This window comes from Indicator indicator, chromosome 3 (assembly GCF_027791375.1).
Source record: "Indicator indicator isolate 239-I01 chromosome 3, UM_Iind_1.1, whole genome shotgun sequence".
In the NCBI taxonomy this organism is placed as follows: domain Eukaryota; kingdom Metazoa; phylum Chordata; class Aves; order Piciformes; family Indicatoridae; genus Indicator; species Indicator indicator.
In genome coordinates this window covers 42674530-42697182 of record NC_072012.1, presented here as the reverse complement: position 1 = coordinate 42697182, position 22653 = coordinate 42674530, and the positions used below count along the sequence as shown (strand labels likewise).

General features: G+C 41.5%; 1 protein-coding gene across 2 annotated transcripts in view; it reads right to left on the bottom strand.

Moving 5' to 3' along the window:
- The window catches only part of SRGAP1 (SLIT-ROBO Rho GTPase activating protein 1), a 150484-nt gene that overhangs the window by 16166 nt on the left and 111665 nt on the right, over positions 1-22653 (bottom strand). The window contains exons 12-16 of one of the 2 annotated variants that reach the window (XM_054399911.1): positions 20571-20673; positions 15971-16031; positions 15749-15826; positions 14076-14210; positions 2418-2523 (exon numbers count right to left, since the gene is read on the bottom strand). In XM_054399911.1, coding sequence (XP_054255886.1) covers positions 2418-2523; positions 14076-14210; positions 15749-15826; positions 15971-16031; positions 20571-20673 — 483 coding nt within the window. Of the gene's footprint in view, positions 1-2417; positions 2524-14075; positions 14211-15748; positions 15827-15970; positions 16032-20026; positions 20061-20570; positions 20674-22653 lie in introns of both variants that reach the window. The other variant, XM_054399912.1, reaches the window with a different exon arrangement.

The window sequence follows — 22653 nt, the reverse complement described above, 5'->3', positions numbered from 1 at the left end:
AGAAAAACTTTTGTCACTGTGAGGGTGACAGAACACTGGAACTGGCTGCCCAGAGAGAATGTGGAATTTCCCTCTCTGTAGATGTTCAAAACCTGCCTGAATGCATTCCTGTGTGACCTACTCTAGGTGATCCTGCTCTGGCAGGGGGGTTGCACTAAATGATCTTTTGAGGTCCCTCCCAACCCCTAACATTCTGTGATTTACTACACATCTATGTATGGAATATATAGGTGTTCCCACACTATTCTGTTTAGGGTACACTGACCTAATGGGCTAATGCAAAATGCATCAATGGCTGCTGCTTCTATCTCATCTGTGCATTTTCTTTGAGGCCCAAGTGGACTGGATCCGAGGTAGGTACACATGCATATCATTTCTCATCAGACCTTGATGCATCTTTCCCATCAACTGCCTAAATAACTTACACTGAATTGTGTTCTGGAGGCAACTAAGTTCCTGGATGGTGCAAAGGCTCTTGTGACTTCTGGTTTCCCCTTTTACCATACAATCTAAAATGCCTGAGCACCTTCTGCCCACAAATTCACTATGTCTAGCTGTGGGAGACTGACAAATTGGTCTAAGTCCAGGAAAGTACTGCTGAGATGGCTGGGGAGCTAGAGCACAAGAGTTATAAAGTGAAGTTATAAAGCAGAAGAGACCATTGTTTGGTTTTGTGTGGTTTTTTGTTTGTCTTGTTTTGTTTTTTGTTTTCCTTTCTTTTTCAGAAGAGAAGGCTACTGGAGAGTCTAGCTGCAATCTTCTACTATCGAAGTGATAAACAAACCAGAGCCAGACACAGGTGCACAGAAAGGCTATGAGAGGCAACAGACACAAGTCACAGCGAGGACAGCTCAGGTAGAAGCAGGGGAAAAAAAATCATTACTATAAAGGTGACCACTTGGACTGACTGCCCAGAGAGGCTGTGAACTCTCTGCCCTTTTTGGTTCTTGACTGGACAAAGCCTTGAGCAGCTTGATCTAAGTTTAGAAGCTTAGACCAGATGAGGTCTGCCATGTGGTGTGATGACTACATGTGGCCAAGCAGGCAGAGCTGCACATTAGAGAAGGAGAACTGGATTTGCAGAAAGTCAAACTATGGGAATGTTTTTCCTGTGGATGCATCAGGAACAATTTGGAGGCAATAAAGGATTTAGCCTGCTTTTGAATTGCATTCCTATGGTGAGAACAGATGTAGCTATAGCATGACCATGTAACAAGTACAACCTCATATAGCTCTGGCCAATCTGTAGGTCTAAGTAGAGGAGAAGCTGTGATATAAGCCCTTGAGACATTTACACAGTGTCACTTTTTGGGGGATGAATTAATGTTTCAAATGAATGGTTGTTTTGATAAAACTTCAGATCTCTGCCCCTTTTTTTTTTTAGTATTTCTGGAAAATGGTTCAGAAATTGCTAGATGAAAGGAAATGGGCACTGCTATCAAAACAGGCATGCATACGTAACCTGGCTGCAAAGATCCTGTTTCTATAGGAACAGGATGGATGAAATGAGCAAGGTCACAAAGACAAAATGAATCATCAGAGGGCAAATTTAGGAAAAAAAAAGATTGAAAAAGCAATATGAAAACAGATATAACAGGAAACAGACAATGTGGAAGCAGAAAGAGAAAAGCCAGAATCAGGATGAAGTACACAGAGAGAAAAAAAATTTAGTGAACATACTGGGGTCAGCAAAACCAGAGAGGGCTGTGAAGGACTGAAGGGAGAAACACAGCACAATTGCCCTATCTGTCTTTTATCTTCTCTTTGAGACTGTCTGAGATGATGAAGACACAAACACCAATTTCCCTTTCTCACACAGCCTTCCTTCCAGCAGCTGCCTGTGTTTTGCAATGTGAGAACCAAGCTACTTTGCATTGAAGCATACACAGGGGATGTATGTTCTCTATATTGGTAGCCCTGTTACCACAAAATCAAAGCAGCAACCTGAATTCTCACCCTGGCAGTGCCTAGCATCAAATAAGCAGCTTGCAGTACCTGTGTTGCTTCAATATACTATTTATTTTTCCTGTCAGGAGATTAAAATCAGTCTGAGCTGAAGGAAAAAAAATATTCCAAATTACTCAAACTATTTTTAATGTAGTTAGTTTTTGTTACTTTACCTCTCAGATTGTTTTATTATCAGCTTTAATGCTGTAGCCTGCATTCCCCATTTCAGAAAATGCTTTCATCTTTCTTAATACAACCTTTCTCAGCTTTGTTCAAACAGAATTTTCATTTGAATGAAAACTGCTGTTCTCCTTCTTGTATTCACTGCCAACTAGAAGATCGTGGTTTGTGTTAAACACAGCTTAAATGTAAATTCTACATAGAGAGAACAAGTAAATCCAAATAACATCAATACCAGCAGAGGAAGGCAGATGAAGATACAGTACCTTGGGGAACTATAAAGCACTTACTGGTTGAGGAAGGCGAAGAGGTATCTCATCACTATAAGGACCGACCTGGGCAAGGTTAGGAGGAGTTTGCGGATGTGAAGAGCCCTCTCATAGAGATTGTCTATTCCTGCAAACAGAAGAATATATTTTAAGTTCTCTTTCATATGATGGTCTAAAATAGCATTCAGTCAGTTTACTCAATTTACTTTGACTCATTACAAACTGGTATTCTTAGCCACTACCTTCTCATTTTGGCCTATTAGAAAAGTAAGATCCAAAAAGTCCTTATCCTCATTAAACCCACACAGTTTAAAAGTAACATCTTTAAATGTAAGAAGTCACAAATCTGCCATGTCAAACTCTGGCCACTTGCTGTGCTAGTTGACTCACAAAGCTACAATGTCAGGGCCAAAAAATGATTAGGGTGTTGGAGCACTTCTGCTATGGAGACAGGCTGAGGGAGCTGGGGTTGCTCAGCCTGGAAAAGAGAAAGCTCTGGGGAAACCTAATAGCAGCCTTCCAGTACCTGAAGAGGGCCTACAAGAAAGATGGAGAGAGTCTGTTCACAAAGTCCTGCAGCAACAGGACAAGGGGCAATGGCTTCAAACTAGAGAAGAGCAGATTTAGATTGCATGCTAGGGAACAGGTTCTTTACTATGAGGGTGGTGGAACACTGCAACAGGTTGCTCCAGGAGCTGGTTGGGGCCCCATCCCTAGAGATATTCAAAGTGAGGCTCGACAGGGCTCTGGGCAGCCTGATCTAGATGAGGATGTCCCTGCTGACTCCAGGAGAGTTTGGATTAGATGACCTCCAGAGGTCCCTTCCAACCCAGACCATTCTATGATTCTACAATTCTATAAATAACTTGAGGGAAACAAGGAGAGCTGTTTGTCATCAAATACAGATTAATTTTCTTTATTTGAGTATCAGATATGACATTCCAATCACAGAGTTCCTCTAATGAGTTTGCTTAAATGCCCAGCTATAAGCATCTAAATGACAAAGTATGCAAAGGCTGCCTGTTTCTGTGTGTGTTAGCAACAAACACAAAGATCACACATATTTTCCCAAAGGATTTTATAGCACTTCACCAAAATTTCTCTGAAGTGGGAAAAACAAGGTAGCATCAGTTCCTAATGTCTTATAACAAGGTTGCATAATCTTCTCTGTTGGTCAGAAAATCACAGAATGTTAGGGGTTGGAAGTAACCTTGAACGATCATCCCATCCAACCCCCCTGCCAGAGCAGGATCACCTAGAGCAGATCACACAGGAACACATCCAGGTGGGTTTTGAATAGCTCAAGAGAAGGAGACTCCACAACCCCCCTGGGCAGCCTGTTCCAGTGTTCTGGCACCCTCACAGGGAAAAAATGTTCCCTTATGTTTCCATGGAACTTCCTATGCCTCAACTTCCACCTGTTGCCATTGTCCTGTCATTGGGCATCACCCAGCAGAGCCTGACTCCATCCTTTTAGCACTCACCCTTTACATCTTTATAAACATGAATGAGGTCACCCCTCAGTCTCCTCCTCTCCAAGCTACAGAGCCCTCAGCTCCCTCAGTCTCTCCTCATAAGGAAGATCTTCCACTCCCTTCACCATTTTTGTGGCTCTGCGCTGGACTCTTTCAAGCAGTTCCCTGAGGTCCTTCTTGAAGTGAGGGTCCCAGAACTGGACACAATATGCCAGATGCAGCCTCACCAGGGCAGAGTAGAGGGGGAGAAGAACCTCTCTTGACTCACTAACCACAGCCCTTCTAACACACCCCAGAATGGCATTGGCCTTTTTGGCCACAAGAGCACATTGCTGGCTCATGGTCATCCTTCTATCCACTAGGACCCTCAGGTCCTTTTCCCCTTCACTGCTTTCCAGCAGGTCAGTCCCCAGCCTGTTCTTTCCCAGGTGCAAGACTCTAACATTGCTCTTTTTGAATTTCATTCAATTCTCCCTGCCCAACTCTCCAGCCTGTCCAAGTCTGGCTGAATAGCAGCACAACCCTCAAGTGTGTCAGCCCCTCCACCCAGTTTGGTGTCATAGCAAACTTGCTGATGATGTGGCTGCAAGTGGTACAGTGATGGGATAAAAGCACAACCTGTTTGTCAAAAGAAGTGACAGCTCCATTTTTGACTCACTGTGTTTTCTGTGTAAATGACACTGTTAGAAACAACCTCAACATTTCAGCAATGATTTTTTGCATCAGCCAAGAAAAAAATGCTGCAATTAACAGTGTCTAAGGGAAGTCCAGTGGCAGTGAAATGGATATCCAGCAATTTGGAAATAAGAAACAGAAGCTGATTCCAATAGCTGAAAGGCCATTTCTACAACAAAATGTGGCATTTAAGAGTACACATTTAAAATAACTGCTCACATAAAAACGTGCTTAATGTGAGCAGTGATCCTGGTGCTGTGCTCTTCGGTATGACATTTATTTGCAGATGCAAAACGTGTGTTGACTTACTACTGTTAGTCTTTTGGTACCAAAAACTAAGCATAAGCAGAGAACATTGGCAGTGAGACTTCTGTTTACCACACAATGGTGCTCTAGTTCATTAGAAAAATGCCAGTGTGGTAAACTGGGAGGAGAAATCAGTTCCCATATCTGCATTCAGAGGGGATTCTACTGCCTCAGCACTATTAGTGTGCTGGAGAACATCAGATTTTGGTATGGGTGAAACTGTTCGCCAAGAGTTTCTGCAGAAGGAGAACAGCCTGCCACTGCTTGCAAAAAAGACATCCTTTTGGGCTGTGGCATCTAACGTGGGAGCAGCAAAGCAAACCTCTTGCAGGAGGTAAAAAACCTCTTCCTTAGCAGAGCAACTGAAGGTTGGAATGGTGTCTATGTGGGCCTGCTGCAGAGCTGGTGGGGAAAAGTACTGCTGAGAAGTTGTGTAACTTGTAACCTAATGAGTCACACTGAACTCAAACTCCAGCTGAAAATCAACTCAAGCCATTACACCTTCTCAAGGGGAGTATGGGACCTGAAATTTATTTTAATGTTTCTGTTAAACACGGACTGCATGAATGAAGAAGTATTTGTGGCTACTGGTTAAGAATTGGAATCCATGGCATTGATGTGCTAAGCTTAGGAGCTACTTGCACAGTGAAAATCTGCAGAGCAACCCCAATTCTCCTCTCCCTTTCCAGTGCATATCATGTCTTGGAGATGCCAATGCTATGTACCCTCACTTCTGCACTGCAGTGCTACGCTGCTGTTCTGCACAGCTCACAGACACCAGGCCTTTTGCCACCTGCCTAAACTAAGCCACTCCCAGTGGAAGGAGCTTGCCAGTTCTTCCAACAAAAGCAACTGCTACTACAGCTAGGGTGCCTTGTGAGCATCCAGCCCAACCAACCTTCCCCCTGACAAGCCTGTTTGTGAGTCTCTGTATGCAGAGTTGTAAGTCAGTGTGGTTTTGAGCCTGTGTGCATGTGTGCTGATGGATTTTCTATGGAGTGGGGCTGAGGGAGGAAGTTCCAAAGTCTCTTCGCTTATGTCTTTCAACACTCCTGCTGCAGGAGCACTGTTGAGTGGTGCTGTGGCACAGCTCTTCTCCAGCCTTTCTGCCCTATGTGCTGAATGTGGGAAACTGGAGGGAAGTTGTCACACAGCACTAGGACTTGTTTCCTGCACTCCAGCCTTGCCTGACTAACGCACTGTGATGCAGACCTGCCTTTTACAGCCAGTTCTGGAGACTGGCCCTGAACAAGGTTCTGGCATTGCTGAACTCAAACCAGACCCACAAAATGCACCAGCTGCACACATTGCTGGAATGCATGAAATGTATGAGTGGGTTGTAGGAAAAAAGGAATGAATACAATCTTTCTGCATCCAGGCAGAAATAATTTGCAGCCCTGCTGCTTCTCATGCAGAAGGAAGAGAAAGCATTGCTTTGCCTCCATCAACTTTGCTGAAGCAAGCCTCGGGATAGAATGGCCATCCAAGCTACAAGCTGGTTGCTGTGTGAACCCACTAGCAATCCCAACACTGCAGATAGCTGAAATGTGTCTCCCTTCTCACAGCACTTCTGCTGCAGACCCTCTTCTCATTATTCTGATTTTCCAGAAGAGTAATTAGCCCTACCTCAATACCTGGTGAAGTATTACCCATTTGTCAGCTATGAAGCAAGCTATGAAGAAAACTGAAGTGCTGATATTACATGACTTGTCCTAATAATGCAATTAGCTGCCAAGCAGAAATAGAAATCAGGAGATTTGAGAACTGGTTCATTACTCTAATGATATGATGAGACTCACATTCCCAAAGACAAGCAACAGGACAAGCCTCAGGCAAGGCAAAGCACACTGAGAACTAATGTCTTTTTACTGACCGTGGAGTGAGTGAGGGAAGGGAGATCTGTGTGAAGGACACATGAATGTCAACCACAAATCAAGACTACTGTCAGGTAAACACCACAAATAGAAATGGTTATTTTCTACTTCCTAGTTCTTAGAGCAGTGCAAAATTTCTGCAGCTCTGGTCTGATATGCCTGCCTTCCAGACCCATTTCAGCCAAACCCACAAGCAAGTGAGTTTCCTGACAGCCAGAGAAAAAGGTGTTTGGCATGGGAACACCATGCTTCTGTCAAAGTGGAGCTACAGTGCAGCCCAGAGCACAGGAGGCATTTGTGGGGTGAAGCAAGAGAAGGGGAAGAAGCCAGCTTCTAGGGCTCCATGACTACAGCACTCTGTGGAAGAGCTGTGCACCTGTGCCCAGAACTATTAATGTATTTTTATCAGAAAATAATTAAGCAAAGCACCCTACTAATATAAGGAGGTCGGTTTTCTGTGTATTCATAAAATTATCTAGGCATCTAAGCATCAGAGCTGCTTGGGATCTTAGAAGCCTAGACGAGTTACTACAAAAAATGAAAGCAGAGAGCTCAGAGGAGTCTTCAGAGGTCATTTAAGTCTACAGTCTCATCCTCTGACTTCACTTAAATCACCTGAGAGACAGCTGTCTAACCTGTTCATAAAATCCTCCAAAGAGGCAGATCACAACCTTCACAAGAAAATCTGTTGAGATGCAATCTTACACTGCTCTTGGAAAAGATTTATTTATTGATCTCCCGTGGACCTCCCCTGCAAACACTCCTTGTCCTTGAACTGGATGAATGAATCTGGATGAGGCTAATGTCACTGCATAAATGAAAGAGCCACTCATCAACTGTCAGCCTCTGTCAGCCATGGACTAAGGAACAATAGCTTAAGATAGGTATAAAACCTCAGTGCCTCAAAGTGTGATCTTCAGCCTTCAGAACATTGAAATCTGTTCTGGAGAGGCAGTGATGCCTTTGCTTATTGCAGAGACCCAAAATCAATTAACGTCCACTTTTGTCCACAAGAAGTAACACTTTTTAACCACCTGGTGACTCATGATGAGGTTTCTGCAAGGGCAGACATTAAATGAACTAGATCACAAGTGAAAAATCTGCCTCAGAACACTAAAGGAAGCCTGAGAGGGGAGAAAACTCAATTGCTAATACGAGCCCCCAAATAAAGATACAGCAAATAAAAACAATTTAGCAGTGAAGATGAGGATCTATCAATGTTAAATAACATTAGGAAAATGTACATTGAAGTTTGATTAAGCAGTAATTCTGAAGTAGTGGAGCATGATAAAAGTCAATAAACCTTCAAATATATAAATGCACTGCTTTGGTGATCACAGAATGTTACAGGTAAGAAGGGACCTGCAGAGATCACTGAGTCCAACCCCCCTGCCAAAAGCAGGATCAATAGAGAAAGACAGAGAATAAAAAACTCTTGCAAGAGGGCAATTGCTGCTGGGCCAGCTGGAGACCTGAATGCCTTTATCACTCAGGTTTAGTTAAAAGTTCTACAAAAGCAACATACTCTTCCTGGTTCTCTGTTACACGTGGCCTCTTCTGCATTGGTGGTGAGATACCGTTACACAACTAGAAGATTCAGCCTGGGAGCAGTCAGAGCTCAGATACTTGAGTTCTGGATAGTTTACCTTCTACCATCCTCTGCTAACTGTCTCCATGGGCAAGTCTCAGTAGTAGTAAAAGCACTGCAAACATTTGGCAAAGAGAAGATATTAGTGGTAGAAGAAGAAGCCTGGTGTCAGTAATGAATGAACTGTGATACACTAAGAGCCAGTGCTGTGCAAGCTAAGCATATTTGACAGTCAAGGGTTACACAAAGGAGGAACAAGAAAGTAAACAATGGTAATGTAAGATATCTCTCTCCTTTAGGACCTCCATTTTCAAAGATAAAATCCAATGTAATATCTCTGGGGGGGTGGGGTGTCACTTGCTACTTCCACTTGGTGTGATGCCTAATAGTAACAGAGCGAATGCCTAATGCATATTTTACACACTCGCTGAACGTCAAATGGGACTGAGTTACAGTTGCAGATGTAATTTTTATGGTCAATTTGCAGCTGACAAGTAATCTACATGAATATGTATTAGTGCTATAGTTAACAATTTGTGCCTCTTTCCACTCTGGTAGATGAGTATGATCCAACTCAACTCAGCAATCCCACTTACAGCTCTTTCAAATCTATTTAAGAAGGCATTCAGGCCACAAAAATGATCAGGGGGTTGGAGCACCTCTGCTACAAGGACAGGTTGAGGGAGCTGGGGTTCTTCAGCCTGGAAAACTGAAGCTTCTGGGGAGACATAATAGCAGCCTTCCAGTACCTGAGGGGGGCCTACAAGAAGGATGGAGAGAGACTGTTTACAGAGGCCTGTGGTGATGGGATGAGGAACAATGGCTTCAAACTAGAGAAGAGCAGATCTAGATTGGATGTTAGGAACAGGTTCTTTACTATGAGGGTGGTGAAACACGGAAACAGGTTGCCCAGGGAGGTGGTTGGGGCCCCATCCCTGGAGATATTCAAAGCGAGGCTCAACAGGGCTCTGGACAACTCTGTTTTATGGTTCTGTCATTAGAGAAGGATAAACACAAGGGTCTCTGCTGACACTTAGGGATGGAAACAGTTGTCATTTAAGTTGAAACTTTTTCAGGAAAAGTTGGCTATTCAGAATATAGGATTTTTTGTTTGGTTGGTGTTTTCTCTCCGTCTTTTTTTTTTTTCCTTTCCTTTTTAAGCAATGGTCAATAATCTGGAAAAACAATAAAAAGATTTTCTTTCATGACATTTTTGCCTTTAGGTAAATGGGCACTGCTGGCAGCAAGGGACTAAAATGATGAAAATCAGAAGGAAAAAAGATGCAAGTTTTCATCCATCCTGGCATCTTAGTATATCAAATTTAAGGCAAAGGAGATGAAACCAAGAAGAATTATAATGACCTGAGCAGAAGATAGCAGTCTGGGTAGCTGATAGGCATCTGCTGCTACACTGCATAGCTAGGTACATAAAAGTGAACTGTAATTCATGTGTGGAAGAACTCTTACCAGGAGAGGAATTGCATGGCCCCAGCAGTGAAGGTGAATTACAGCCAGCCCTAAGCACAGCTTCAGTATCCTCTGCCTCCATGTAGCTCATGTTATAAATAATGTGCTGGTGTTTGGCCCAACTTATTTCTACAAAGGGGCAGAAAATGAGTGCAATGCAGCTCTCCTCCCTTCCCCCTACCTTATTTTACCCTCTGGATGGCTGAGTGTTGCTGGGAGCAACAGTAGCCACCTTTTGCTGAGAATGCAGAATTAGGGCCCATAATTAGATGGATTCTTTACATTCTGTCCTACCTTTCATGCTTGCTCTGGAGAAGCTTTAATTTGACTTGAATTTTATCTAAACCAGTTTATAAGGCCAAACAGAATAAGATTGTTCTCTTGAGTTTAATTAATACAAATTGCCCTAAAAGTCACAGTTGTTTAGCACTGTTTTCACTGTATCTGCAAAAGGGAAAGTATTAAATCACAATGGTCTATTTCATTTGGAAATATATGCATAAATGCAAAGGAATTCCTCAGTGGCTATACTGAGGAAAGGTTCATTTTGCAGCTGTAGCCTCAATTATGCTTGACATCCATAACTAAGTACTTCAATTTCAAGGGGTTTTTCACTGGCAACATCACATTTCCATATAAAATGTGTGACACTCTGCCCTTTTACAGTTTTATGTGAACATTAACTTTATAAATTTGCTTTCTTCCTCCCCCCCTTTATAACAATTTCTGTTGACAATTAAAAAAGAAACCCCCAAAAACCCACACTGACATTTATCTGGAAAAACTATTTGGAAACAAATTAATGCTTATTCTTTTCCTCACTGTTTCATCAGACAGCAAAGGCAATGTGAATTAAGAGTATTTAAACCCTCTTAACTAAAAATGTGGAAGCTTTCTGGACTTTACACATCAATTGTGACCTAAAGAATTTACAGTCATGTGTTCCCAGAGAGGAAAGGGTGTCTGGCCCTGCACCCACTAACATGAAGACAAACATACTTAATATGTGAGATCACATGAGTACAGAAGAAGAAACAAATGCAACTATAATAGTTTCCAAGGCTGAAGTGGGAGAAAAAACTTGCCTAGACTGTCTTTCTTTTTGCAAGATATACAAAGTGTTAAGGTTAAAAGATAGCAATGGAAAGGCTCTGTGAGACCAAGGGTTTTTGATAGTACATGCCACACACGTGCTAGTTAAACTAAACAGTGACAGGTGGTATATTCTGAAATGGTTCTTTTTTCAGACAACAAAACCCCCACATCTTATTCCCTGGTAGAGGTGGACCACTTAAAACACATAGCCTATGTATCCAGCTGTAAAAACACTCAGACTTCTCAGATAAGTCAAAAGGTGCAGACACAGAGCCCACTGTTCCCAGCATGCAGCTGAGGGGCTGGCTCTGGGTGCACAAGAACTTGCTCTTTCTCTCCTCACACCACTGTAAACCCTTCGCTGGGACAACACAAGGTAAACTCACCCCAATGTGCCCTGAAACTCCTTTTATCCTGCCATGTTCCAAACCTACCTCTCCTCCTTCTGCTGAAGGAAGGCATTGACCTGCCATTTCAGAATTTCTCTAAACATAACCTTGTGGAAACCAAACCAAACAACAAAATCACCCTTCCCTGGTTTCCTCCAAAACCTGACAGGCACAGATCTGGTATTCTTACAACACATTATCAGGAAGAACATACTCTGCTTTCTTCTGTAACAGCAATAGCAGAAGTAAAACTTAGCAGAACTACTCAGTCATTACATCTCATTTTGACAAGCTGTCACAAGGTCACAGAATACATCTCCATCAATGGTGACTCCATCACTGCCCAAGGCAGACTATTCCAATGTTTCAGAACCCTCTCTGTGGAGAAATATTTCCTAGCATCCAGACTAAACCTCCCCTGCTGCAGTTTGAAACAATTTCTCTAGTCCTGTTGCTTGCCAGCAAGGAAAAGAGGCTGACCCCCTCCTCACTCCAACCTCTCTTCAGGTAGTCATAGAGAATGATGAGGTCTCCCCTCAGCCTCCTTTTCCCCAGACTGAACATTCCCAGCTCCCTCAGACGCTCCTCACAGGTCATGTTTTCCAATACAGACTTTTGACAGCCTCAGAGAACAGCCAGTCCAAACCAGAAGCAGAGGACAATGCTTCTTTCCCAATAACTCTTCCGCTGTAAAATATGTCTGCAAAAAGCTGTGACCATGCTTTAGGCTATTGGTTGTCACTGACTTCAGCTCTACTGGATTATACTATTATTTAACATGCAATACTTCGACAACCTCCAAGGAAACCAAGACCTAACACTAGAGATCTATTATTCATTGTCCTTTTAATTGGTGTTCTTAACAATGGAAGCCCATTTTGGGATAACTGAACTGGATGCCTTTCAGACAGTGATGTTCTGAGACATTGGTGATTCTCTCCCACAGGTGACGTGCACATTCTCAGTTCACTGAAGTTCTACCTCTCCACATACCCCATCCCCATCTTTAGAAGCTTCAGAGGTGAACAGAAACTCTTTGAAATGATCCAGGTTCTTCTTCTTGGAACACATTCAAAAGGTTGTCTTGGGCAAGCGTTTTTTGCATTCCTAAGCATTTACAATTCAATTTAAAGCTCTTCACCACAGTGGAGTGAAATACCATCTCCACATATAAGAACTATCATTTATATTTTTCTAATGGTTAGTCAAAATAATGAAGTAAAAAAGAGATCCAATGGGCAATATGTGACAGCAGAAATTCGGTACAAATGTTTAATGATGAAAGAGATTAATGATTTGAACATCTTATCCAAGAATGTGGTAGATTCCCTGTCAACTGAAGCCATTAAATCAATACATTTTTCCAGCAGATATGCTTTATTTCATACAGAAATGAAAAACTGAGCAGGATTACTAAAGTTCCATCATTCCTGACATCCATAAAATCAGTCAGTCAAAAGGATCCCTTTTTTAGATTTCACTTTCGATGACTTGCAGACATTTTCTGGGTTGTGACACCACAGTTAGCTAAAGCTGAACTCAGGCTGAACCAAGATTATGCTTCCTAAAGACAGAGCGTCCCCTTCAGTAACAGAGATCAGACTGTTAAATTGCATTTCTGAGGTTCCTCAGGACTCCTCAATACCATTAAGTCTGCAAATAGCAACAGCTGTATAACCTTCCCCCCACCAAACACACACAAAACACTGCACACACACCTGGTCACATGGATACATGTGTCTGTAACCTGAATTACTGCAATCCTCCTCATGTGGGAAGGAAACCATATATGTAGGGTTCCCCCAGCAAGTGGCAGGAAAGCCCATCTGATAGCCACTCCAGGACACTGCGCACACACTGATCTGCAGTCCTGTCTGCTAGGCTGAGACCCAAAGTAAGTTTGCCAAAGTAAGTTTGGAGAAAGCTTGCCTTCAGTCCCAAAAGACTGGCCCCATTACCTGTCAAATTGCCTCCTTCTCCATTTGACTGTAGAAGGCAAGTTATAAAGGAAGGGTTGAAAGGAGGAAAGTTTTCTACAAAGCTAGCACCTCTGACCACTTCTAAAGGACCCACAGGGAACAGTGAGCCTACTGATAGTTGGCTTGGCCTTATCCCTCCTCAACATCTGCAGGGACCTGTGAACTAGAAGAGGTTTTGTGCATGCCAAAGCAATTCACTCATCTGCTGAGGATTTCCTAAATTACTCCAACCTCTCTGTGTCTGGCTATGAACACCAGCAGTACACAGACCCATGCAACACTCCTCCAAAGTGTCCTGTTACCACTTGTGTGCTGGAAGACAGACCAAGCTCTTCCACAGAAAACAAGCAGCTGCTCCCCTCCATTCCTGCACTGAAAGGTTTTCCTGCTGGTTGGATCAAGGGTTTTAAGATGAGCATAGTAAAGGTCCAGAACCACACAATACGGAGCAGTTAGTTACTTATTCAACAGTGCTGACTCCAAGCTGTGGGGCATGAAAACCTTTCCACAAAGTAATGTACTCTGTTTGCACAGTCATGACTTCATTCCCTTCTGTCTGCCCCAACACACAGAGGAAAATAATAATGTATTTTAAATTTAACTATCTGTTGTACACCAAATGATATTCTTCCTGCCCTACTAAACAAAGAGTTGTACTGTACATTAATCCCACCGGGAGAAAGGAACTGCCGCAGCTGCAAGTATGACTAATAACTGACCCAGACAGTTACAGATGGTAAACATATCCCTGAAGTTAGCTCTTTTTTCAGGCTTCTGCTGTATATATGAAAGTAAGATTTTATTGAGAAAGAAACAGAAATTTCTACTTACTGATACAAGAAATAAGATCATTAAATCTTTCCTTAGGAAAGACAGGATTTTCCAGCCCTCGGAAATAGAGCTTCAGTACTCCAGCAACTGAGTTAATGTCGTGGTTACTTTGGTCATCTGCCAAAGGATTTTCACCTTAAAAAGTAAATAAAATGAATGAAACACACATGCAGGAGCATTCTTGCATGCAATATTTTTATAAGTGAGTGACATTTTGGGTTTTTTGTTTTGTTTTGTTTTGTTTTGAGTGTGTGGGAGGTGGCAATGCAAGAATTCAAGTAAGATAATAAACACAGACTTAGAAATCCCAGGGTATGATTAAAGTCAAACTGGCAGCCTAAAAAAGGCTTCCTTTAAATTACATAACCTAGTGATCTTCTAGGTCCTGGACATCCAACTAGGTATTTATGGATATGTTGTGATTTACTGCCAGTGAAAAAAAACAAAAACAAAACAAAAAAAACCCAACAAAAACAAACCCCTAAATTTTCTTAATTGACTAAACTTTCTCAGACTATTCTTTGGGAGCTTACATTGTGCAGTTTGAGTAAGGTAACATCTCGTTGAACTGGAAAGTTGTCTTCATTTAAAATTCAGGAATATTGCACAGGAACTGAAACCCTAAGTGAAACCTCAGACATGATGGAACTACATGGAATTTTGAAGGCTTTACCTTGAAACACTTTAAAATGTATCTTTCAGATTAACACTACCTAGGAGAAGCAGTTAACGCTAAGGCAGATTTAAAAGCTGGAGAATAGGAGGATGTGGCCTCACTTAGCATGTAAAAATGGTTGCTTCAGGTATCTTGTCAAAGATGCCATCAGGTTTAACAAGATATATAACTAATCCTGGGGAGAAAAATGTTGTACAATTTTTTTATGCTTCTAGTCACACAACTTACTGCTCCAAGAGTTTCCTTATTAGCAAATGAAAGCAAAAGGACTTTCTCTAAATTAAAAAAAAACAGCTTCTAAGACTCAAGAAAAGAAAATGTAAGTTTGTCTTAAAATGGTAACTAGCATTGTTTTTACACAGTTAGTGGACTGATGGATCCTGGCTACCCCAGCAGAGCAATCCTAGGCTGGGTGCTGGAAGCCACCTATGTTTAAAAAGTTGTTTTCACTTTCTGATGTATTTCCCATAAATCCTCCTCTGGGGATGAAGTTTCCTTCAGGAATTAAAACAGTGGTTGAAAATGGAACAACCCTTTCACAAGCTGTATTTTCACTGATCCTGATGCCACTTTGGCAGAGGGACCAGAAAGTTGAGCACTTCTATTCTAGGAGATCAAGTAACAGGGTTCTCAAATTGCAGTAAGTAGTATCTTGAATCTAATTAAGCCCCATAACCTTTCCTTCCTGAAGAAGTATAGACAAATTATTATTTGTAGTTCATCACTAACAAAAGACTAAAGTTTACAACCGATTCAAGAGCCATATCCCTTCTCTAAACAAATGAACAACAACCTCAAGCTCCTGGGAGGTAAGAGGGCAAAAGCAAGCACGTCATGATGTATTACACTTCATCTTTAAGCATACAAGGGTGCAAAGTTTTGGGTGCAGTACACAGAGTGTACGCAAACTGCTTAAACAGCCAAGAAAGCAATTACAATTTCAAACATTTAAAAATGTCAGATATTAAAATGCTTGAACAAATGAAAATGCAATTACCTCGCTCAAATGAATTTTTAATATCATTGACTTCCACCTGGGAACCAGACACTCTAAAAATTCCCTGATGCTGAAGACCTGCAGCAAAGATGGCAGACAGTGGTGAGAAATGAAACTAGTTTTTAAAATACTTTTAATTCCTATTAAAAAAAATGTATTATGCAAAAGATACACAAAATGTCAGAGCAATAATGAAATTACATAGTAGGTTTTAGTACTTACCATATAAATTGATAAATCTGATACAGCTTTCCACAATGAGAGGAATGACTTGTCCTGAATCCTGGAAACAGAAAAGCAGAAAACAGTGAACTGCAGATCAGAAAGTCTCCTTACTCTCAACTGAATGTGAAAAGGCACTTTCTTGGTCAGTCCAGATGGACATACAGTGCTGGCAAAAAACCACATAAGAAAAAAAAAAAAGTATATGATCTCTAACAGAATACTCTTCCCATTTAGGGTAGTAGGAAAAGGAACAGGTGAAGGGAAAGGATTACAATTCTTCATTACAATAACTGAATTGTGAAATTCAGATACTTGGTTCTCTAACCTCTGCCACTGTGTCTGGCTAACACTGTATGTGACATCTAAGCTCATGCATATGTTTTAGATCTTTGAAGCAAAATGAGTTAAAGCAGTGAATTTGCCTTTTAGAAAGTTTATTATTAAGAATAGTAATTCATCATAAAGATGATCCCTCTGCATCCATTTAACTTACCTTTCTTTTCCTGGTGGATAAAATCCTACATAGATCTAATTACACAGGGCCTAACGCTTCAGCGTGGTGGTTTGGGTTTTTTTTTTTTTTAATGTTGATTACAAAGAGTTGACAAGCCTTTTCTGGACCTGCTGAACTATCAGAAATATTCTTGGAGAGCAGCCACCAAATGACATTGCATAGGGTACCAGGAATCCCCCTCCTGACCTGAGAGCACTCCTACGGGCTCTGTTGATTTGCACATCCTAACATAGGGCAGACGATGGCCTGGCACATTGTTTTAGGCTGCTCTAACTAGCTGGTAATATAGTGGGTGGTGAACTGCAGCCAGTTTGAGCTGAGCATATGGTTCTGTATCACAGTATATCAGATGTTGGAAGAGACCTCAAGAGATCATCAGGTACAACCCCCCTGCCAAACCAGGATCACTTAGGGTAGTCTGCACAGGAATGCATCCAGGTGGGTTTGGAAAGTCTCCAGAGAAGGAGACTCCACAACCCCCCTGGACAGCCTGTTCCAGTGCTCTGTCACCCTCACTGGAAAGAAGTTTCTCCTCATGTTGAGGTGAAATCTTCTATGTTCTAGTTTGAACCCATTGTTCCTTGTCTTATCACTGTGAACCACCAAAAAGAGCCTGGCCCCCTCCACTTGACACCCACCCCTCAGATATTGAGAGACATTGATCAGATCCCCTCTCAGTCTTCTCAAGACTAAATAGCTCCAGGGATCTCAGTCTCTCTTCATAGGAGAGATGCTCAATTCTCCTAATCACCCTTGTGGCTCTCTGTTGGAAGGCACAAAGGTATTTGGAAAGGGAGGTGACAGCCTCCACCTCCCCACCTGGCAGTGCTCAGGTATCTATGCTCATGGTATCATTCATGATACAGCAGCAGGTCTGTAGTTACAACTTCAGTTAAGCAGAGATGTTTTAATAAATGAGAAAAATGTTTGTGATGGGAGGAGTAGAAGATGACTATACACTAATTTTCAGTGAGCTATTTGCCTCTTTCAAAGGGGTGAATTTCCAAAAGAACAGTCACAGACCTTCATCTGTGTTTTGGCACTTTAAAAAATGCATGGTTTACCCCAAGCACATTAATGACTACAAGTCATCAAATACCTACTACAGACACAAATTGTATGATTAAAAACTATCTGAAAAAGTTGGTGCTAATACTGGAAAAATCACTGTTTCATAAATAATAGGTACCTTTGTAATTCTTGTCTGGAAAGCTATAATTTTTCTTCCCAAATGTATTTCAAATATGTAAGTGCTCAGAGGATTGATTAATTAATTTTAAAGTTTAATATAAAACCAGTCTGTAGTACAAAACCCATGAATTCAAAAGCACCCTGTAAGTCAGAATACACATTTTCTCTTACAAACTAGTCCTTCTAGTTTGTAAGAGGACTGGAACAGGCTGCCCAGAAGGGTGGTGGAGTCTCCTCTGGAGCTTTGGGCTGGATGTTAGGAAGAAATTCTTCCCAGAAAGAGAGATTGGCCATCAGAATGTGCTGCCCAGGGAGGTGGTGGAGTCACTGTCCCTTGAAGTGTTTAAAATAAGCCTGGATGAGGCACTCGGTGCCATGGATTAGTTGATTAGATGGCATTGGGTGATAGGTTGGACTTGATGATCTTGAAGGTCTTTTCTAACCTGGTTAATTCTGTGATTCTGTAAATAGCCAAGACCTGCCTGGATGCGTTCCTGTGAGATCTGCTCTAGGTGATCCTGCTCTGCTGGACTAGATGATCTTTCGAGGTCCCTTCCAGCCCCTAATATTCTGTGATTAATTTTCATGCTAAATTACACTAATGGGAAGTTTATGAATCAAGTCCAAATAGAACAAAAGCCAACTATTAAATAAAGTTTGACAAATAACACATAGTGGAACAGTGAAACAAGGCACTTCCTGAGATAACCTAATGCCTGGTATTCTGTGCACTCCATGTTGTTTTAGTGGGGTTACAGCAGACTGTATTATGCTATTTAATTTGCTAATTATGCTATTTAATTATGCTATTTAAATGGTGGCTTGTTTGTCCTTTAATTTAAAACCTAGCAAACACTGGCTAGCCAAGAACCATTAATGTCTGGAAGAGCATTTTCTGTTTGACTTGTCTCATGATTCAGTAAGAGCTGAATAAATAAAATCCCAGTGGAATAGGTCAGGTCCTAAACCCAGGAATGCTGTCATCTTCACCAACACTGAACAGTCTGGCTCTCCAAAAAACAGAGTATTAGAAAACATGCACAACATGCACCCATATCTCCTGTTAGTACACTGGTTCATGCAGAGGATGTAAAGCCTTGGAGAAGATAGTGTTTGCAGTAAGAAATTACCAAAAAAACTCCCCAACAACACAAAAATTTGCTCTCCTACTTAATTTTGGAGAATCTGTTGAGAACCACACACAACTTTGTAGTTAAGTAATTCCCTGAAATAATCTAAACTAACAGCTTTAGATTTTGGAACTGATGACAGGAGAGGAATATGAAGTCTACAACCTGTGCTGGTGAAACGTCAAGAACAGTGACCCTGCCATTGCTGTGAATTTAATCTGATGTGTGTAGTCAGCGAATGTATGTTTGGGACTAATTGTGCAAAAATGTAGCAAAAAGCAATTTGGTGCAATACTGTATTTCACTAGCTGTAATCCTGTTGTGTCTGTCAACATGACTCATCCCTATCAGCAATGACATGGTCTTTGGGCAGAGATGTTTTCTTACCTTAGCTCCCCCACTGGCAAATATATCCTAAGGGCTACCAGCTTTCTTTTCCTCTTTCCTTCTGAAAGGCTAACTATGTAGGACTCTTCATTTGCAAGAAAGCCCTGTCACCCACACTGCCATGTGGCATAACCCTCTTCTCTGTGACAGGATACTATTTCTCCTGATTTGCTCTGTGCTTCTCTAATCTAGGGGCTTTTGTTGTTTCTGCTTCTTTGCTTATTTTCATCTTTGAGCGAGAAACCGCTCATGAAATTAATCTCTTGCATCATGTGATGACTTCCTGAGAGTCTTGGCACCTCACTGAACTGTTTGCATAATAATAATAGTTTTCCCTATAGTTGTACTGAGGGTGGCTGAAACCTTGATTCAAAGACAGCTAAACTGGTGTGGTACCACTGAGCACAGAATTTGTTCTGCAAAATACTTGCTGATAGCTAAACTGCACAGGAAGAAATAAAAAAAAAAATCCCTTTAACAGTCAAACACAGTTCACAGAGCTTGCAGTCAAGAATTTCATTCACTGCATTTATAAATGCATTCTTATGTATTTTTTAAAGATTTCTTTCCCTTAACTCTGCCAGCTAGTGCCCAGAGGTGCTAATTGACTGTGATGGGCAGGTGCTCATTAATGAAGAGGGAAATATCCATCGTTCAAGACTACAATCACTCAGAGTTGTGCTCTGGGTCAGGTTTTGCCTGCTGTATTCATAGGCTTATTTCTTAATGCAAACTTCTCCCTCCAAGTCCTTGAAAGAGCTAATTTTGAGACGGGCATGAATGCAACCTGAAAGCGAGGCAGAGATGGTTCTCTTGTCACCAGAACTATACCTGATGTCTCGTGTGAGAGTTCCTTCGGCCTCGGCTAGAAGCATTATTAGAAATAAAAGTATGAGAAAGAAGAAGATAGTAAATACAGCAAAGATACGAGATCCAGAATAGCAGTGATCACAATTTCACACAATATAATGAATTCCCAAAGTCACAGGAAATAAAAAACTGGGTATCAAACCCAGGGCAATGCTGCTTCTCCATAGGCTTTGAATACTGAATGTAGTGAAAATGGCAAGCAGGAAATTGTGCTAAGTTGTGGGATGTACCACTACATCTTATCTCCTACATGATGCTAAGTTTCCTAATAAAACCAGGCTACCAAAATTATCCCTGCTTGATAAACAAAATTGTAGGGAGGCTGATGTGAGAAATGAATCCCCCTCTTTCCCCCTGACTTCAGGAAGTATTATATTGATCACCTGGGAAAGAAAAGAGCCCCAGGACAGACTTAAACATAATGATCTGCCTCAGCTCATGTGAGGGGGTGACCATTATAGAAAGAAGTCTTGAGATCAGCCAAGAGGATGGCTTCTGCCAGTACCTTGATGAATGACTCCAAATCACCATTAAACAACTTAGCACTATACTGTGATCGGGGTCTGTGCTTCCTGTGTTTCAGGGGCTTAGGGGGAAGATTTGGAGGCCTAAGGGAAGGGAATATGGTTACTGAGCAAGGTAGAATTAAGTTACACAATCAAATGAAATGTCTGTGAGCTCATGGCAAAACAAGAGAACATTGTAAAGAGAGAAATAAACAAAGTACTTATCAAATAAACACTTCCCATCAAATGGAAGTGTTACAGTGATTAAAGAGTGCAGAACTCCCCCATTAAAAACACATTGTTTATGGATAGATGTTTACATTCTTTATGAATCCCTGCTTTGCAGTTTTACCATATACATTTATTCCAAACTCTGCACAATTGGAATGGTCTTTTTTGTTGCAGTCATGCATGAAATGTGCAGCAACCACTGGAATTCATCCTGCCAGACATGGCAGAAGACCAGGTGCTGGAACTGCCTCTTATCAAGCAGAAAAGTTGCTTCACACTGAAGAAGCTTCAAATGCAAATTAAAGTTGCTCATCGCACGCCTAAGATACTTCAAAACCAAGTTGTCTGCGTTTTCAACTAGAGCCAGGAAGCTCTAGTCTGGAACTTTAGTCTTCCAGATCCAACCATCAACATCTTCACAGAAGAAATACCTTGTAAATTAGCTAAAGGAATTAAAGGAGAATCATCAACTTGAAACAAACAAAAGCAGCATAAAGCAATCAAAAGAAAAGGAAGAACACACAAAGCATTGGTCTGCAAAATGTTTACAACTAAAAGACATTACAGGAAATAAATATTGTTTTCTAGGTTGTCTATTTTTCTCAATTTTGTAAATGTCAGGGCACGCTACATGGCAACACCTTCCCTGCTTCCCCTCAATCAGCAGTCCAACGTTTCTGTCTTTTTTTTTCAGGAATTTTCAAACAGACCAAAAGTTTTGTCAGAAACAGAGAGGAATAATAATGCATAGAACATCAAGGGGTGGGGGCTTTGGTCTGTTGAGCACTACCTGCTATTTTAAAAGTAATCTTTAAATATATCCTCTTCCCTTCTACAATTTAACCTTGACTTTGAAGAACATTTCCATTTGCATGTCTTACAGTCTGGAAAGTTGGGGCAATTGGCAGGTCCCAGCTGAGTGGGGGAACCAGTACTGAGGAATGGATGGCAGGCCTTATTCCCTTAGTGTTTCTAAAGGACCAGCTGCAAGAAGATAGGTTTGGCGGCTTCAAGTTGATTCCCAACTTTAATAAGGTAAAATCATTGCCTAAATTCATCATCTTTCATCTGCTTACACAGCAGGGAATTTAGGATGATATGAGCCTGATGAGTCACCTGCTTTGGAGTCAAGAAAACATTTTTCTCATTAGACATAAGCTTGCTGACTTCCATGCATTCCTGGTAGCATCTGGGGGCACAGTCAAAGGCATGGGTCTCAGAATTACTGTCAGCTATTGGAAGAATGCCCTGATTTTTTGCTGCTTTTCATCTGGGGTTGTGCAAGGAAAGAGAGTAAGCTAAAGCAGACCATGGAGTAGTGGGAAAAAGGTGATCTGAAGAGTCTGTAGAGATGTCCCCAGGAATATGAGGGGCAGGCAGAGAAATGACACAAAATCAAGTGGTCCAAGCAAAGGCAGAGTCAGAAATGATCCAAACTTCTTAGCTGGGATGTCAAGAATCCTTTGTTTTTGTTTTTAAATAAAAAACCCCAAAATATTCGAAGATGAGACTTGGCATGAAAAGGGAAATGTGAGACCAGGAAAGCTGGACTGGATGATCTCGCTGTCATCAGGACCAGAAGTGTGCTGCCCAACAGCAATACACAAAAGAGGCAGCTGCAAATTCAAATAGTTGCAGTCTGATACCCTGCAGGCTGCAGGACTCTTCTGTGTTTATGTCTGGAGGCATCACTGCAGGTGTGGCATTACACAGCTGAAAATGCATGTAATGCATCAAGCAGGGAGATCTAACACTGTATCCTTTCTCTTTTGTGAATAGATAGACCCATTTAAGTATTAAACATGCGGATGCTGGGAGAGGCAGTTATTCCTGTCCAGAACTAGGTTATTA